This window comes from Lissotriton helveticus, chromosome 4_1, assembly GCF_964261635.1.
Source record: "Lissotriton helveticus chromosome 4_1, aLisHel1.1, whole genome shotgun sequence".
Taxonomy (NCBI): Eukaryota; Metazoa; Chordata; class Amphibia; order Caudata; family Salamandridae; genus Lissotriton; species Lissotriton helveticus.
The window spans coordinates 1280474148-1280494607 of NC_136063.1; the positions used below are offsets into that span (position 1 = coordinate 1280474148).

General features: G+C 44.7%; 1 protein-coding gene across 1 annotated transcript in view; it reads right to left on the minus strand.

Annotated features, from left to right (window-relative positions):
• Positions 1-20460, minus strand: part of SYCP2L (synaptonemal complex protein 2 like) — a 1302345-nt gene that overhangs the window by 929225 nt on the left and 352660 nt on the right. Inside the window, exons 17-18 of the mRNA XM_078685781.1 lie at positions 3220-3289; positions 2936-3002 (exon numbers count right to left, since the gene is read on the minus strand). Coding sequence (XP_078541907.1) covers positions 2936-3002; positions 3220-3289 — 137 coding nt within the window. The remainder of the gene's footprint in view (positions 1-2935; positions 3003-3219; positions 3290-20460) is intronic.

Sequence of the window (20460 nt, forward strand, 5' to 3'; positions counted from 1 at the left end):
TGAGGCTGTTATTGCATACAGATATATAATACAACATTACACCTTCATCAAGTCAAGGCTTTTGGCTTTGCTAATGGTTGTTAGTTGTGTAAGATAAATAAGCAACAACTATGGCTTTGTTGTATAAAATATTGAAAATGCTTCAGTTCTGAAATGACGAGGCTGTGAAAGACCTACAACAAGTCTCTTCGAAGTTAAGATTTTTGGGGGGAGGGGGCAAAAAAGGAGTGCCCAACAGATACTCATCTAGCCTGATTTTTAGAATTGCCGGTGCTGAGCACCGGCATGACCCAGCCCACTTTAAAGCTCTGCCCCTGCTAACAGACTCCAGAGTGACTCCCCATCTGAGTGGTGGGGCTTCTCTGTCCAATATCTGCAGCGTGCCATCTCACAGTCCCCCATACATCTTTGACAGTGGCTGCCAAGGAGAGAGTTGGGCTGCGTTTGTGACAAACCTTAACCAAGGTCAAGCAGACATCAAAAACAAGTTAACCCCTTAAGTGCTGCTGTCGGCCATCACGAGCACTACCTTCGTAGTGCTGCGCACGTCCAACGGCCGACGCGGCCCCTTTTTAGCGGAAGTGCCGTACTGCCGCAAAATTGCGGCCGCGGAAAACAGGTTAAAGGCCAGCTTCCTTATTAAAACTCACTGACGTCACCAACACTGCACCGCCTGTACACATAAATACAATGTTGTGCCTCTGGTCTGCAGCCGATGCTGCTGTTAGCACACTCGAACTTCCCCCAAGTACTCTGTTTCCCACTGCGTTTGTCCCTCCAAAGACCAGTGTTGGGGGTCGCAAGAGGCAAGCCAGGGGTCGCAGTGACGCCTGGTGACCCCTAATGAAAGTCCATGATACATCCGATTTTTGTGATTTTGGTGTCTGCTCAATAAAATGGACTATTTTTAGGTTAAGCATGGGCAGCGCATGCACTGCTCTGCTAGGCATGCTGTATTAGAGTGTGGACTTGAAGCACCGCCCACTCCAGCCTATATTTTTCATTGGCTTGTACCATTGAACTCTGTAAAGGCTGGCTTCCGATTCGTTAATAATTCCCTTATTAGCACCGCCTTGTCTTCATTTGTAACCACCAATGAGGACTGGCTCTTTCACTTCTGTTATACAGGATACTTTATTTAGTCTGTAAGCACTATTTATTTTCTTTAATGAGTTTTGTCCTACTGCATGCACACGTGCTTTCTTGCACCATGCAAGCTTTGCCTTTCCAAGCAGCCCGGGACAAGCAGCCCAGGACAATAGCGGATGCTTCTTTGCAATGCAATAGGTCTCGCATTAACGAGAATTTTAGCTATTGTCATGACAATGCCTTTTTATTTATGTGTTAATTTTCAAAACAGATTAAAGAAAAGGCTTTGCAAATTTTAATGCCAATAGCTTGAACACTCGCAAATGTAAGACAAATTCCATTGCCCATCCTCGTTTATAAATTGGAGTGGGATTTGTATTGGTCTGTTTTCTCTATTTTAACAGTTTTGTTACAGAGACAGGCATTACACATTTCTCTTAAGCCTGTCTGCTCTGTACTACAGCTACCAAGGGTTGAGATTAGGTTTAAATTGAGATCTAACTGGAACTAGTAAGGAACTGTGGAATTATTACTTGGTGAGGACCCACATCTTCCCCAACTAATCCATGTTCTCACAGCCTGGATTGACCACATTAATTCGATCAAATAGTGGCTGAATGTAGAGGAGGCCTGGGATAAAACTATCTTTGGTAGCATTGAAGACAATTATGGCAAAAATCATCATATTTTCTTACGTAAACCTACGCGAGTAGTCAGTGTATTTAATATGGTGAAGTATGTTCAAGAGTCTTACACGGATCGGTTTTCCCAGTGGTTGTTGACAGAACACTAAACCTTTCATTAAAACTATTTTCTTAGGTGTAGATTTTTTTTATCTTGGGACAAAGATAGCTATGTAAAAATATATAATTGTCGCTTGCGTAAATCAAAGAACATAAACATTCTTCACCTGCTTTGCATTTGATTTGCGAAACAAAACGGGTTATTAAAGCCCAGATTTAAAATCCTCGGAGTAAGTACTCCCCAAGCCACCAAACTTTGTAGTCGGCAATTTCTAGGATGTTCTGACAAAATGTATTGAAGCAGATTATGTAATGCGTCAAAGCGCGTACCTGACTTGGTCATACCTACAGATTTGTGTTAAAAAAAAGTACTTCCTACCACACAGACAAGGACTGTATTAAACAAGACTATTTTAGCACAATGCTTAATTGAGTAGCGATAAACGAAATGAAACTAAATTCAGGGGCTTGACCAAGTTTTTTCCGACTTTGTACTTTTGAGGCAGAATTATCGTCTATATTTTGAGTACGTCTTACCCCGTATGTTATTCTATTCACCGTAATACTTTATAACACATTTTAGATTATTGTAAAGATTTTAACTAAACATTAACATAAATTGTATTTGACCAATGTTAAATGTTGGCAAAGAAAGAACGAATTGGAGTCTATGTAAGAAATGTGAACACTCGCTGCCATGATGAAGAAAGTCATTTCAAACCGGCTGAGCAGAAATATGAACCTTTCTGAACAGGTTCACCTGGCTTTAATGGCAAAACTCAGAACAGTGATGACAAAGTATTTACTTTTACCATGATCCAGAATTTGTGTTAGGTGCCTTTTTATTCCAGTAGACCGGCAAATATAGTGTACATGTATGGCCATGGAATCTTTGTAGTCCAGGATTATGCTGGAATGACTCTCCAGCCTTTAGTGTAAAACGACCCTAATTAACTCTCTGGCTTCCGATTTCCCTTCTACAGAGCTTAGTTAGAAACTCTAGGCTTCAAATCCTGCATTTGCAACCCAATGGTAATGCAGGCTCCACACAACAAACCAGTTATTCCTTCATCAAATTCCTAGGAACTGCAAAAAATGCTTACCACGGTTCATCAGACATCACCAGTGGAGCACTCCTAAAAACATCAGGTGTTGTTTCTGGGCCAGATTCTGGTAATCAGATAAAATAAAAGCATAATGTATCCTAAAATCCCCACAAAGTATCAAGAGTTAGCAAAAAACAAACTAAAACGAAGAAACAAACAGCACAAGCATCTCAATGGCAGAGATGAAGCCAGTATACCAAATTCGTTTTACAACTGCTAACCGAAAAAGTCCTAAAAAATAAAAGACAATTTGGTGAATTTAATCAAAATCTCTTACTGACCTACATTAATGTCCTGAGATTCAGTCACACGTTGGCTTGTGTGTGTTGATGGGGTGCTGGAACTCTGCATCTGAAAGGTAACATTGTGATGAACATACAGATGACAAACCGCAGCACTGTCATACAATGAACTGTACATGAAAAGTTCGGTTCCTTACCAATACATTTCCTCTGCGACATATAGCAATAGGACCCCTTATTGCAGAATGCTGAGCAAGCCTGCACCGTCCTGTCGAGTTTAAATATTATCCGAGATTTAACCACATGACACTTGTTTCAGTTGACTTACTCATAGCAAAATGTAAGGAGCGTGTAATAACTAGTACTTCAGAAGCTCTTTTTTTGTAAAGATCGTTTATTGCTTTCAGAACAAATGAAGAAAAAGAATAAACAAAAATCAAGCTTGTGAAATACTTGCCCGTATACATGAGACCGTTCACAAAGTAGAATGCAGTAGTGTTTATGAACAGAGCAGATGCCCACGAGCCTAGCAATCCAAGGTAATGTAGAGTGGTCGGGGTAGCAAAGCTGGACTGATCAGGGTCCACAGCGAAACCCTCATGGCAGGAGGAGTGTGACCAAGGTTGCAAGGCAAAAAAAACTGAAAATGATGTGCTGCGATTGGGCACATTATTCAAAAGAGGGAACCACCCAATACGTGACAAGGGGGCAGCCAATGGAGGAAGGTAAAGGAGGGCATAGGGCCACCTGAAACATACAAACTGTGCAACTAACCTCGCCAGTGATCGCCATGGACATTGCCTGTGTCCTGTTCCTGTGGCCTTGCCAGCAACGGACCTCAGCGGATACCTCGCTGAGAACAGGACGAAACATCGGGCGGATGTGCCGGTCTGGGTCAGCTCATTGTGGGGATTCGGTGTGTCGCCAACTGGATCCCTTGATGGCTGCAGAAGATCGTCAGGAGTCGGGCAACCAGTATGAAAACGTTGCCCTACTGAAAAGTGTAGCTGTGCACTGTGCAGACCCTGAGCGCCGACATTTACCCCAATGAAGGACCGGAGAGAGAGAGAGGGCGGAGCCAGCGTCGACGACATCAGCGATCGTCGCGTTGCCCAGGATGATCCGCCATTCGAGACTTGCTTGGTCAGAGTTTATAGCACAGTGGTTATGGCGAGGGGCCATCGAGCCGGGGGTGGTAGACGGGACCAGACTGAAGCTTAATATCACAATGGCAAAAATATGTAGGGCGAATGGTTGGGAGTTCATGAGGCACGGGATGATCAACTTTAGGTTGCCAGGTTACCGCGCTGAGGATGGGGTACAGTTAACCAGGGTGGGGATGGATATGTTCATACTCAATATTGTTGGGGTTGTGGAGCAATTAGGTTTTACATGGGCAAGCATTTCAGAAGGGAGAGCTGCCACCAATCAAGAAACCGCTGGCAGCGTGCCAGAGACAGCAGAGAAAGATACCCACGGAAAAGAGTAACTTAGATAGAAGAGCTGCTCAAACAGTATCCTTGGGATGCATCACAGCAGGGGCATAGGTGAGCAGGCGACAGCACCCAAAGACAGCCAGAATAGAAGGGCTGCTCAGACAGCAACCTTGGGTTGCCAAACGGCAGGGGCATGGTGGAGCAGGTAAAGGGTCAGCAAGGGTATTTTATTTATTTATTTATTTATGAAATTTGATTAAGCGCGAACAAATTCCCGTGGGCGTCTCGGCGCTACAATATCTGCAAGTAATCCTCCTGCTGCGGAAGTGTGTTCCGGTGTTACTGGTTAAACAGCCAGGTCTTTAGCTGTGTGCGAAAGGGTACAGGCCAAGCGAACAGCACTTGCAGCATGGACCAGGTCTGAAGGCCGCCCACGAGGTCAGTAGCAAGGGAAGGTTAAACCCGTAAAGACTAGGGTACCAGCAGAACGGACCACGGCTCCAGATTAGAGATGTTGGTTAGGAATGGAAACAAAACAAGTGGGACAATATTACTAAGAGATGTGAATTATGTCAAGAAACGAGGGTTGCGAATGACCAACCATAATGCTGTGAGATGTATGATCAATGTTGTGTTTTAAGCTATAAACTGCGGCTTTTTTTTACACCATCAACTTGTGTTCTCCAAAAATGTTGTGAAGGAAAGGGAGTGTAAAGAATGGGGCCAAGGAAAGGAGTGGGAGAGCGAACTCTCAGGCCGGGAAGGGTTTAGTCCTAGGCCGTAAGTACTAAATTAAAAAATTATAACAAAAGTGATAACCGCAAATCATGATGAGATCAGAGTAACATACTTTAGGATATGCTTTGCAGGCTCTTAAAGTGAGAGCACGGTGAACAGTGTCATTATAGGCATCAAAATCCGAGCTCAAACTAGGAACCGGTTTGGAATGGCTCCTCTGTATTATCTCTTTCTCTAGACCCTCTGAGCCAACAGCATCTACCGCTTCACACCCTTGCTGTGGTCTACCCCATACGTTCCACATAAAACACAGTTGAGGATGTTTTTATTATGTGAAATAAATATAATTTGAGAGGGAAAATTCCATCTCCTGTTCTAGAGGATCCGATCAGGATGCACAGAACTTTACCCATGAAAAGTGCATTTTAGAAACAAGTGCCTTCATGGTGGATTATCGATGTGGTTGATGCAGCCAAATGAGAGCTTTTCTCAGAGTTGTGCCTAGGAAGTATAGGTCATTACTCACAATCACATTAATCTAGCACGCAATTTCACTCCCTGGAAAGAAGCTCAAATTTGCTCATGACAGAGGTTGGAGTAACTCCATTTTCAGGTTGGGGTAAAATGGTGAGAACATCCTATTTTTCATTTGTTAATAAGTTTTTTCAGGAAAAGGTAAAAACACTTCCGAAAATGTTACCTAAGCAGAATTTTTCAAAGGTGCAAATCAACTCTCCCCTGCGCCCCCCCCTAATATCTATTGCCCATGAGATTATCTATAAAGATTTAGGACTGCCTGCTTTTCCGAAGTACTCTTTGGTTTATTTGTAAACTCGCTAAAAGTCAGAATTTCTCTCCAAACTTAAGTAAAACCTCACAGAGTATATTTGAATTCATTAAGCTTTTGCTCCAGGAATGTATTTGAAAAAATGCACGTGAGCAAGCAATAAAATGAGGATGCTTTAAAAAAGCACACTATACAGCTCTATCTGGTGATATGTGCCTGGATGGCTTTCAAGAGTGAGGCTCTCCATTCTAAATTGATAAAAAGTCTAGAGACAGAGCATCTAACCAACCTAATACATTTAAGTACATAATTTGAGGGAAACTCTGCTATTTAAATGTGTTACCTTGAACTACACTCTCACCCATGGGAAAAGGTTACTTCGCCTTGCTAAATTGAAATCTTGAAAATCTTAAAGTTTTTATATGATGCACAAGAAACATAGCAAATATAAGAAGAAAGATCACAATGATACAAAAGAAACTTGCAAGAGAGAATGTAACAAAATACAAGTATAAAACAGCATTACATTAGAAACCTAAAATACTAGAATCAAAGCAGAAAATTACTAAAGAAACTTGCATAAGAAGATATCGCAAATGCAAACAGCATTTCGTGAACTATACAAGGCACTTAAATTGCGACTATGCATAAAAATGCAGCAAGATGAAAGGAGGAAAATGAAAATTATTAAAGATAAGACACACATCTCCTTTCTTAGCAGAGCAAAGATGAAACAAGAAATTTCAAAAGGAAGGAACCTGTCCAAAAACACAAAATCAAAAGGAGAGACATGCATAAATAAGAAAAGTATAGACGAAAACAAACCAGGAAAGGGTGCTCCAAATTACCACTACACCAGCTGGCCAGACTGGCAAAGTAAATGGGAAACACGGAACACAGCAAAAGAAAGAAGAAAAGACAAAGACTTACAGCCAACCAAAAGTAAGCAACTGGTGGCTAGCACCGAAACAAAGCAAGCAAGGGGTGAATTACACCCAACCAAGATGAGAATACACCCAACCAGAAAGCAAGCAAAGGGTGGCTTACACTCAACCAGAAAGTAAGCATGGGGAGACTGGCACCCAAACAAAAAGCAAACATAAGTAAGCAACGGGTGACTGACACCCAACCAGAAAGCGCGTAACGTGTGGCATACACCCAACCAGAAAGTAAAGGAGATCTATGCCCCATAGAGGTAAGAGATATCTCCAAACAGAAGACTCAAAGAAAAGAGTGATCTAGATGGACCACACACCACAGAAGATAACTGGTGCAGAAGCACCTAAAATGAGATCAAACAGGAAAGAAAACGAAGAGAAATGCACATTCAACATGTAGTGCACAAGAGCAAAAAAAAGCATAGTAAAAGTAGATAAAGTAAAGGAGCAAAAGACACCCACTGACACCCAAAAAGAAAGAAAAACGAAAAGCCTGCAATGCATGAAAGATGCATGTAACAGTACTGTCATATGTAAATGTCAATGTAGTAAACACACACTATCATGAATGAAGTTAAAGCAAGAATATCAGAAATATAGTAGCAGTACTACACTAAACAAATAAACATCAACACATTGTATCAATAGAGAACCGATAATTAGTATAAGTGAAGTGGTAAGAAATAGAGTTGGAAAGAAAATGCATGTGCGAGAAGAAACAAAAAATGAATAATAGTAAAAATGCTGTAGTTATGGGAGCCAAAATGAGGCAGCAAAACACGTTGTCTGAGTATCAATTATGACCTGTAGTTCAGTACATGAAGGTGAAAAAGAGAAATGCAGCGAGGAAAACTGCAAAGCGTCTCTAATCAGAAGGCGGTAAAGCTGAAGGCAGAAAATAATGTCTCCGAAAGTACCTGAGATACATATGGCTCCACGGACATCAAAAAGAGAAGTTAGTACCAGCATATCAGCAACAGAAAGAATGATGGGTGTCCAAGGTGACATCCTTATAGGGACTTGGCAAACAAAGCAGAGAATGATGTAGACCCAACATGTCACAAGCTTCACAGAAAGTTCTCACCAAGTAATCCGCCATCAGCTTTATTGGAATTTACACGTGGTTGGCAGATGGCTGAAGCAGTTTGGACCCTACAATGTACTTAGTCAGCCCAGAGTTATCTTTAAGACTACAACCGTAAGATGGTGGCACCATGCCCCAGATAGCTCAAGGAGTTTTACAGCTCACAAAACGTCCCACAAATTTTGTGAGTCGCATAGCAACGATGACTAAGGAAAAGAGGCTCCACGTGACTAACCAAAAGGTAAGATCGTGTGTGCAAAGCTTGACTCGTGGCTCATTTTGAAAAGACTGCACATGCTGCAACAGCCCAGACTCCCAACTGGTCTAGATTAAAACAAAACAGACAAAAATAGACTCACGTAGAAACCGAGTAGCCTGTGTGCTTGCAGTATCCATGCGTGGCGGTAGCAAACAAATTCCCACTGAACATCGCATTAAAGCACATTGAAACAAAGCTGTACTCAGTTCACAATGTATAAATCATGCCCACCTGTACACAGCTGCATTACGTGGTTTACTGCTTGCCTCAAAACAAAATCAATATAAAGTAGCAGAACACAAGGCACCAATGCCACGCAGCAACTCTCAGCAGTCACTGTACACCACCACACGGTAGCTGCATGAAGAGTCACAACATAGTTGCTGCATGATGACGCAGTTGGCTCACTCTACTTCAGTTCAATTCATGCCCAGTCAGTGGGTTGTTTAGTGTAGTGTTACCACTCTTAGTAGATGCCAGGTCCACACCTTGGTAGGAAAATCTGAAGGTTTGCCTCTGGATTTGAAATAGATGTGACAAGAAACAGGAAGCAATATGCCCTGTCAATGGGTTGTCCAGTGAATATGGACACTGGTGGGGCGAGAGGGCGTCAGAATCCTAAGGTAGGTTCTTTTTTATGTAAAATCTTGAATAAAAGTTCCTTATGAAGCTTGAAGTAAGTCCTCACGCATAGTTTTTGATCCAACTCGTCGCCAATTTATGTTGTATCTATGAAGGAGTTTCAGTAGACGTGGTTGAATAAGTTTATTGTTCTTAGATAAGTAGCTATTCCAGTAAAGATGTAGAAAAGGCCCCAACATGAGCAGCCTCTCTGCTGCTCAGCCCAACTGACACCACCTCACACCAATGCCCACATTGCAATGACATCACCATCCACACCAACATTCTACCCAACACATTCACACTGGCTGGGCAGCAGAGGTAGAGAAACAGGGAAGATGCATAATATAAAACCTTAGATATAACAAAAACTGTGTTTTTAGGCCTTGCCTAAGACACAGCATGTGCTGTGTTGCGAGACCGATTGTTAGCTTACAGAGGTCTTCGAGCCCAATCCATTCCTTACCAATTGTAAGCTTTATTTTCCATTCCATTTGCTTGCTTCTTATTCTTCAGCTTCTGTGTGCTTCCCTTATCAGGTGCTACTTTTCTCTTCTAGGTTAAGCACTCTACAAAAGTGTATGTGCTTTCTAGCTGTTTCTCTTGTATAATTAGTGTTCTTCTTTCTCACTGTGTGCTTTCGCCCTCGCCCGCCCACCCTCAGTTACAATTTCCGCTTACTCCACACCTGCCCACCCAACAGTTATTCTTGCTTCTCCGCTCACTCCGTTGTTCATGTGTTTCCCCTTTCCTGCCATCCATTTGCTTCCCCAACCCGGTCACCCTCTCCTGTCTGTGTGCTTCTTCATTCACACCCACCCGCCGTTGTCTGTTATTCTCCGCATCCCCCACTGTCTATGAGCCCCTGTATTATTGCCGGTTTGTACTTCTCTCTCTCAATCGCATCCTTCCCTCCTGCGTTGTCTTATTCCCTGTCCGCTTCTCACCCCCAACAAATTCACCTATTTATTTATTTTTAAAGAAATAGCACATTTTGTGCAACCTTTTATTCTCACATTGATAAATGGAAAGAAAAAACACTGGCCTCATTTTGTAGGCTTGTGCATCTGTGTTCACGCACAGCTACAAAATGTCACAATAGCTGCATCAATGCACTTTTTTCATTATTTTCGGTCATGGAGCACAAGGCCCACACTGCTGTACAGCATGGTTGAAAATCATCACCAAATGGCTTCATAGGCAAGACCTAGAGGTTTTGCCAATGCAGGTTTCCATCTACAAGGGACTGGTTGCTGAAGTGTCAAATTCTGGCTTTGCAAATATTGTCAAAGTGGAGCCTAATTTGTGCCAGTGGTGGGCAGAACCCTTTATTTTTGGGGACAGAATTACCTAACACCACATCGCTGTCACACGATGTTTCCAGGAGTGACTGGTGTGTTCTAGATGTGGATACAAAGACACCAATTTCCTCCACATGCTGTGAGACTGCCCCCCACTTGCACGGACAAGGAGCTAAGTTATGCCACATATCTAAGAAGTTTTGAACATACACTTAACGCCCAAACTCTTACTCCATCTCCTGGGCATTACACAGCGCACCAAGTACTAGCAAAAACTTGCAGAATTTGCCATGGTCCTCTTCAAATGCCTGATCGCTATATCCTGGAAAGCGCAGCTGCTGCCCTAGATTATTTTCTGGCTTCGGATGGTGCTCAGGTGGGTGACTGCTGAGGCACATCAGGAGAAGGGGCGGAGCGACCGCCATGTGGGACGTATATTTGCTTCATCTACAGGTGAAAGTAGAGGCCATTAGTTGAGGGCGAGCTTGAAGGGAGTGGACTGTGACTGTGCAATTGGGGTCTGTACATGGGGCCACCGTGCTGAGTGACATATCAAACTCCTCATGGACCCCCAGCTGCAGGACGGGCTAGTGACAGCCCACTCAGCGTGCAGTGACAGCCTGCAAGTGGCTACTACTCAGTGATCGAAACTCATGCTTCCACACCTCCACCTATATTACCATCTTTTTGATATTATCATCTACCCCCTTCTGATTGGTTAACGTTCTTTGAATGTATGTCTGTTGTGCATGATCAGGAGTAGGGCTTTTGCTGTTGGGTATCCTGTTAATGGTCGTCTGGGACTAACCTAGTTCCCTTGAAGCGATTACCTAGTGACAAGACTTTTTGATGCGCCATATACTGTGGTTTTATGTTTACTCATCATTGTTTTTGCCCTTTCCTGACAACGTTTTTAGTGCATTAATGTACTACTTTTGTGATTCGACTCTGCCAAGATTGTTATTAGGTCTATCTATAAGCATCAAAAATGTGGTTTATTGCCATCTTACTCCGAAAAGGCCAAAAAAAATAGGACTGAACCAAAGCAAGAAAGAAAGGCAATAAGGCAGAAAAGTGGAGAAACAGATTAGGAGGTAGAGAAAACAGAAGAAAAACAGCAAAGAAAAAGAACCAGAAAGAGTGAGATAAAACAGTAAGTGTAAGGTGGTAAAATAAAGGCAAGGACTAACTCTTCAGTGATCAACTCTGATCGCATGGGTCAGGCAGTCCGAAGCTCTTCAGGGGGAAGAGGTGGAAGATATGCGAGGGCTCATAATTGAAAATACCTCCACAAAGTCCAATGAGAGGATTGCCAAGCCGAATTCAGTTCTTTAGTATAAAAAGCAATATTTATTACACACGCTAAACACAGCACACTAAATAATCCACACAGTAGTCTCTCAAGGCTATCTCTCTAGCACTTGTCACACAGTGCTGCCTACTGCAGGTCATCTCACTCAAAAGCCCCTCCATGCTAATATGCTCAGGTGCTGCATACACCAACGATACAAATCAATGTCTGGCTTTGGCATTAAAAGGCTCTATGATCTTAGAAAGGTGAGACTGCCGAGCTGCAACAAGCCCCGCACAAGCATGTGGCCCCACTTCGAACTTACCCCAACTGCAACCTTCCAAAGCCTCACTCTACACTCATCAAATCGCACTATGCCTTTTCTGTGGTCGGTTGGATCAATACACTAGGGCGGTCACAGACAAGACCTATTTCTTTGAGCAGCGCCTTTTATCTTTGGGGTTCCTGTCGGTAAGTTGGTGAACCAGCAGCGTCCCAACAGGCGGTTTCCAGACTTGCTCCCGAGCCCCCCCACTGCTAGCAAGGACTCCTCCGACAGTGATGGCCCAAACATCCTTAGGGTCTCCCTACTGGCATACAGGGATCACAAATAAGGGCAGAAATCCTGACCATGTTGGGTCTTATGGGTGAGAGCCTCTAAAGTGCTAAAGAAAGCATATTTTTTTAAGGTCATTTGAATTAAATAGTCATTAGTATGCCACAGAGCAGATTCAACCCGAATTCAAATTTTCTTTATTGGAAATGGAGAAAAGGGGCTGACAAGTGTTTCACGAAACGTCGCTTCATCAGGCCCAATTTATGACTAAATATAACAGATCATATGCAGTATCAACAATAAAGTGCACTTTCAAAAACAAGTTTCTCGATTTCAGAGATCATATAGCAAGAAAATTCCTATGACATATATAGTTGCACAGGATAATTCCAAAGTGTGTTCTGTACATCAGACATTAATTCGATATTTAAGGCATGATAACCACATAGATCGCGTCCAAGGTGGTAGTCTAAAATGTTAGTGGCCCAGTCCCGGCACACGGGGGTCACAGTCACAGGCAATGGCCCACAGTCTCTGTTGTGGGGATGACAACCCAGACAATCCCAGTGGCCCACCTCGTACCATGCAGGGTTCACGGATACTGGTGATGTTCACAAGAAAATCCGTGCTACCAGAAGACAGCCTGAAACTTTATGGCATCCCCAATGGGGTTGAAGACTTTCACCACAGAGCAGACAGTTCAATCACAACATGAGTCCGGACTAGACAGTGCACCTCACACAACTCACCGGATTCCAGTAGCCAGGCTCCAGGCTGGGCCTTACTCCTTCCAGGCTCTCTTCTCCTCCTCAAGGGATAAACTGTTCTTGGCAGACAGGCAGATGGCTGGTGTTCTAATAACAGGACATGTGTGTTCTGGGCTCCTGGGTGACGGCTTCTCATCAAGATTGGAGACTGGTAGACCTTGGTGCCCAGTCCTGGGTCCAAGAGCAAGAAGGCTTTGCAAACTTCTCTCTCCTGCTGTGATGGCGCTGTCCAACAAAGTATGAGGCACATGCTCCCATCTTTTTCGTCCAAATCCAGACATATGTGATTTAGTCTCTGTCCTTGGAATTTTGTGTTGGAATTGTCAGATTCCTTGAAGTGCACTCTCCTTTGCACTGTTTGACAAAGGGACAGTCTGTCACAGCAGGAGTGGCTCCAGTTCCAAATGACCCACAACAAAGCGAGAAACCGGCGTTTACATCTGGCTCCACTTAATGTTGTCATGTAAAGGTGCAAATGATTAAGTCTTCCTCTATCAGAATCCCCAACAGTACTGACCTCATCAGTCCTGCTACCGCCCTGGAAATGAGCCTAGAACCCACTGACCAGTAACTCTTCCTGGAATCAATGAGCCTGTTGAATTGCACAGAGAATGCTCTGCTTCTCTCCCTTCAGTGAATGCCCCAACCCCAGCCCTCAGGAATGTCAGCAATGAACATCTTGTGTCTGTGGGGTTGTGTTCCTCATCTCTACAGATCCCAACTAAAAAAAATTAAACCCACAGGCCTCCATGTTATGGACCATTCACTAGGATACATGCAACCCAGCATGCCCCCACAAATATCACACACTGCCCGGCAATACACACACTCCATGCAGACCAAGGGGGAGTTAAGTACACAACCACAGTTCACATTATTGATTCTACTGAACACAAAAACAGTTTTTTGCCAACTCAGTTTTGTCACACTTACTCCAGGTAAGGGCAGTAATCCCCTACCTTCATGAGGGTATCACTTTTTGCACTCATCCTAGTTTAAACAGACTGCATTACTGTGATACAGGCCTAGGTCACGGTGCACATGCATGACCAGTGTTCACTCATGACCAATAATCGGTACCATGGATCTAGATATTGCTGCAGCTGGGGCACTCAGGGCAAGGATACATACCCATCACCAGGCAGGCAACTTCCCCGACCCAACAAACATTTTCCTCAATATTATCAGGTGGATTCTCCTCAAGAGAAGGGTAATCTCACTCAATTTTTTTGCTACATAAGGAAACTGACAAAACGGTTTTTATATGAATACTCTATGGCAAATGTAGGCTTCTAGTAAGCTTTCCCTAAATTATTTACAGCCAGCAAGACAAAGTCTTAAGTGTCTTCCCTTAATAAATGGGCAAGGGACTGGAACAGTGCCGTCCATTGAAAATTCCCAGACTAAAAACGTACTTTAGGGAGGTTCCCATTTGATTTACAAAGGATCAAAATGGACCTCTCATCAGTCCTAATTGTTTCAATGAGGATTTGAAAAAACAATCCAAACTGAATATCCAAGTTTCAGAGAGGGGTCTGAACCTGTTCCTAAATTAGTGGCTGCCTCTGCCAACACCCCACTAGAAGTGAAACATTACAGTCCATTTGAATCTAAACTAGGAAATCTAGCAGACTACTTTGTTGTTTTGTCTGAAATCCCTGCAGAGAGGAAGGTTCCATCAGGAAGGTAGGACTTTGTTATAAGAAATTTACATGGCCTTAGGCTTAACCCTAAATCGAAGGGTTGTGATGGAGAAAACAATCCCCACTGTAGATCTTGTATTACGGTACATCTCTTAGCTTGTGCAGTGTAGGAGGCAGACATTCGTTTGACTATGCAGAGTTCTGCCCTTGTAAGATTTGAATATTAGAGTGCTTGCAAGTGCTACTAAAATGTTCAGTCTCTAGACAATGTTATGAATGCCGATTTTGTTACACTAACCTGCAAGTTGGAAGGCTATTTGGCCGGGTGACTGATGCAAATCACTGCATTGTAATTTGTTGCATCACACGTCATGCTTTCTTATTGTTTCATCACAAGAAGCATCAGTTATCCCCTAACATCTCACCACAACCATTCGCCGATTTGTAAATTCTAAGCAAATAAGACATATTCGGCATGGGGCAGTACATACTGCAATTCAAGAACTCTTGTTTGGGCTGTCAAGGTCGACAGTCTTACTGATGCAAAAATATCAAGGTGATGGAAGAAATGACTGAATTCATCTCAGCCACTGGCAATCGCTCTGGGCCACATTCCGAGCTGTTTTATTCCCCACTGTGCCATCCTAGAGTGAGATGGGAAACAGTCTTTATAACAAGGTTTTTACAAAGTTGTGACTTTTACACATTTTTAAGCAAGCCTGTTTTTACAGCAGATGCCTTTGCCACGCATTTACGGCAAGTCGGGGGGTCTCCCCTCACAAATACATTGTTTTTATGTATATAAACTAAGCATGGTAATGGCATATGTTGTAAAAACATACAGGGAGTAAAAAAACGTGGGGTAAAAAATGCGTGGTTAAGTTGTTCCGTCGTACAACCTCCTGAGACTTGCCTACTACAAATCAGCCTTGGTTCTGCTCCAATAGGAAAAGTAAAGCTTGAATTGACAGGCACCTCTCAAACGGGAACGCAAGTCACCCTAGATCGTGTTTGACCTACCCAGCCATGTCACAAAAGTGAGGAATAGGGCGAGGTACGTAGAATACGAACTACTGAAGCACGCAGGAATGCATGCTCAGAGGGAAAATGAACGCTGGATGGGAATCACCAGGCCCTCCCCCCACCAAGCCCCACCCCCTAAAATAAATCTTAATACCGTTTGTTGTGGTTGGTTTATTCTAATGTACCACGATCAGTAGTTGGTGCCTTCTAGTCAACCTACTCGAGTAGAACATGTTTTAAATCAATTCTGAACATTAGAAGTAAGCAACTATAGCATGCATTTGCTAAGCCAATAGGCTTGTCCTTGGAAAGCTGCTGATTTTTTGCAAACGTGTTTCACAAAATAAAAATGGAAAAAATAAAACATGCAATTTCCAATTAGTTTGGCCATATGCGTCCAATAAAATTATATTAAAAGATTACCAGTTGCATGCATTTATAAACGATTATACTGTGCTTCCTAGCTGGCAGGCGTACTAAGACCGGTACACAAATCTTACTTATGTTTTTTAATAAACATCACAGGAATATATTTAATGGCAAAATGAAACCGTGCTATTAGTTTTGATTAACTGTAAACCTCAGAGAAACTTTAAACACAAATGTCTAGAAAAATACAGATAAATAATGAAAAGAAAAAAAAACATTGCCATTGTAAAGTAATGGCCCAGCTGTTCTGGGACTCAAGTGCACTTGTTTTGGTAGATGTTCACTTGAGGCTATTGCTCACAGTACAAGAGGCCAATGGCTGAAGTGGGCTAACCAGCTGCCCCTTGCTGAAAACTGTAAAACTCTGGTTTAACGAGGCCAAATGTGAATGAAAACTTAGACCAATAGATGAAGAGGGCTGGCCCAAAGTTCATCCATGTGTGAGCGTATTTAGGATTTGTTTTTCATTACACGAGGCTGGGGAGACAGATAAATCTATGGCAAATTGTACCTCGTAGTTGAGTCACTTCTGTGACATTGATGCTTCCCTCTAAGTAGTGATTAACTCTTAAGGGTCCGAATGTATTCCCATCATCTTTCAAAGCATCTCCTCCACTGCAAGTTGCACAGAGGTCTTCCAAGTTGGCACTTACTCCAGTAAGTACTCTTCAGAGGCATAGCCACATAAGAACAAATTCTAGAACTGTGTCTTATGAGTTCCACCACACTCTTACATACACAAAACTAAGTTATAACGTTGACATGCTGTGACTTCTGTCCAAACCCACCAAGTACAGCAGTAGGACATCCTTTGTTGCTTTTCGATAGAAATAGAATGGAAGAATATTTTTGAGCAGCAAGACGTGTTATTTTTAAATCTTAGTACCCTGGGAGTACTGCGAGGTATTGTTACTTTGTTTCTTATGCTCTAAATCATAGGCTACTGTCTCCTTGCGGTTTCCTTCTTCCCTCACAGCTGCTTGGTCAATTTCCTCCATCTCTGACAAAGAGGGTGATCTCAGTTCCTGTGCTCGCATCAGTAATGGAGGGCGTGCCTTACCTGATTTCCACAAGAAATTAACACAACGTACCCAGTACAACCCCAATAACGAGAATATTTTCGACATTTGGCCTCCAATAGCCACTTCGCAAACCTTCACGAAGCACTTGTCCAGAAAAAGTCCCTGAAAGAAAAGGTTGCGGAATATGAACAGGGCTCTAAACGGAATTCTTCGAAAGCTTGGTAGCTAGGTGCACATAGCATTTTCACATCAGAGGCGCTGCATGGGTCAGCATGAGGCTTTCCATGCTTAAGCCACACCCGATACAATCCGCCCGCCTAATGTTGCCTAACCGATGATAGTATGCTTGCATAATCCACTTGCAGGTACTCTACATTACAAGCGTGACACCTACGTAAATTTTATAAACTGCTGTAACAGATGACTGTAAAGATATGTGCCTCGTAAATACCCATGTCTTTTTAGGCGAGTGTCAAACTCTGCGTTGTCATGGTTCTCATTTTAAGCCAACTCACCTGTGGTAGAAAGGATCTGTGTGGCTTCAAGCACATGTCATTGTCAAGTATGATTTCCAAAATGATTCACTCATTTAGAAACAACAGTTGAAGTGAAGGGGCCTGGTTGTTAACGACGCATCTCATCGAACAAGTTACTTACCTTCGGTAACGATATATCTGTAAGAAACAGTAGTTAGTATTAGATTCCTTACCTTAGAATATCCCCAGGCGTCAGTCTGGATCCGGAAACTTTTGCGTAGCAGTACCCCTGCGCGTCGGTAGGCGTCGTCTGCAGGCGTCCCCTGCGGCTCCGCGTCGTCGGCGTCGTGCGCCGTGATGACGTCGCTGGAGTATATAGACGCCGCCTCCGCGCGCTGACGTCAGTTCTTTGCACACAGCTTTTCCGCTCCAGAACACGCAGAGCCATGGGAGAACCAACACTGGTGCCATTTGAAACTAGGGCCCTGAAAGGGATGTCCTTAACCCTAGGTATCAGTTCGCAGAACGGGGAGGATGGGCGGGGCGGTAAGGAATCTAATACTAACTACTGTTTCTTACAGATATATCGTTACCGAAGGTAAGTAACTTGTTCATCTGAAAGAAACAGGTTAGTATTAGATTCCTTACCTTAGAATAGATACCCCAGCAATACCAACCCCGGAGGTGGGTCTGCGAACCAATACAACCTACACCAGAAAGTCCTGGAGGACCGAACGGCCAAAGAAGCCGTCCCTCCGGACTTGACTGTCCAGGCAGTAATGCCTCGCAAAGGTGTGCAGCGAGGCCCATGTAGCCGCCTGGCAAATGTCCTGCAAGGGGACTCCCCGGCCCAGGGCAGTAGTAGCCGCCGTGGCCCGAGTGGAATGGGCCCTCAGCCCAACAGGAGGCTCCTTCCGAGCCAAAGAGTAGCATGCCTTGATGCAGAGGACGACCCACCGAGAGATGGTCCGTTTCTGTACCGCCCTTCCCTTCTTCTCACCCACGTAGCCAACAAACAGCTGGTCATCCACCCGGAACTGGCGTGTGCGATCCAGGTAAAATGAAAGCGCACGTTTTGGGTCCAGACGATGGAGCCGCTCTTCATCCTTCGAAGGATGCGGAGGCGGGAAGAAGGAGGGCAAGGTGATGGACTGCCCAATGTGAAAAGCAGAGACTACCTTGGGCAGGAAAGAAGGTCTAGTCCGAAGAACCACCTTATCAGGATGAACAGACAAGAAAGGAGGTTGAATAGAAAGAGCCTGGAGCTCACTCACTCTCCTGGCAGAGGTGATGGCTACCAGGAAGGCCGTCTTTAAAGTGAGAAGACGGAGAGGACAGGAATGAAGGGGCTCAAAAGGAGCGCACATCAGGAAAGTCAGAACCAGGTTCAAGTCCCACTGAGGCATCACGAACGGAGTTGGAGGATACATGTGCGTGATGCCCTTCAAGAATCTTAACACAATAGGGGACTTGAACAAAGATGGCTGATCAGGGAGCCTCAAGAAGGCGGAAAGGGCAGAAAGATAGCCCTTGATAGTGCCCAGAGCAGAGCCCTGCTGGGCAAGGGAAAGGAGGAAGAGGAGAACTTCAGACAGAGGGGCAGAAAGGGGATCCACAGCCTTTGCTGTGCACCATGCCACAAATCTGTTCCACCGGCAGGCGTATACCGACTTTGTGGAGGGACGCCTGGCTGCCAGAATGACATCACAGACTTCAGGAGGCAAGTCAAATGGCCTCAACTGTCGCCGCTCAATCTCCACGCATGGAGGTGGAGACTGGACAGGTTCGGGTGGAGGACCGTCCCCTGCTGCTGCGACAGAAGGTCCTCCTGAAGGGGCAGGCGGATCGAGGGACCGACTGTCATGCTGAGTAGCTCGGGATACCAGTATCTTCGAGCCCAGTCCGGAGCCACAAGGATAACTTGGGCCCGGTCGCGCCTGATCTTCTTCAGCACTCTGGGCAGAAGTGGTATAGGCGGAAAGGCGTACAACAGACCGCAACTCCACTCGCGCCGAAAGGCGTCGCCGAGCGAGTGCCGTCTTGGAAACTCCAACGCGCAGAACTGATGACATTGCGCGTTCTCTTCTGTGGCAAATAGATCTAACCAAGGCTCTCCCCATTGCTGAAAGAGGCCTCTCGCCACGTCCGAGTTCAGACGCCATTCGTGATCCACCGAGCACCGACGGCTGAGTTCGTCCGCCCTGGCGTTCAGAGAACCTGCCAGGTGTTGAACCGTCAGAGTCACGCCCTGACGTTCCAGCCATTGCCAGAGACGCAGAGCCTCCTGGCAAAGGGTCCACGACCCCACACCGCCCTGTTTGTTGCAGTACCACATGGCGGTGGTGTTGTCCGTGAACACCTGCACTACACTCCTGTTGACAAAGGGGAGGAATGCCTTCAGTGCTAGGCGAATCGCCCGCAGCTCCAACAGGTTGATATGGAGCCGGGACTCCGCCGGAGACCAGATGCCTCTGATCTCCGCCTCTCCCAAGTGGCCACCCCAGCCCTGGAGGGACGCGTCCGTCACAACCACGTGCTCCGGTTGGGGAAGGGAGAGGGATCTGCCTCTGACCCAATCGCGGTCCGTAAGCCACCACTGCAACTGTCTCGCAGTGCCCTCCGAGATCAGGACATGGTCGGATAGGTTGCCCTGATGCTGGGCCCACTGAAACTTCAGGTCCCACTGCAGAGCCCGCATCCGCCACCTGGCGTGATGCACCAGTAGGATGCAGGAGGCCATCAGCCCCAGAAGCCGCAGCGTCAACCTGACCGAAACCCGGGATAACGGCTGAAAGATGGGAATCAGAGCCTGAATATCCCGGACCCGCCGTTCCGGGGGATAAACCCGAAACTGCGCCGAGTCGAGAACCGCTCCGATGAAAAGGAGCTTTTGAGAGGGACACAGGTGT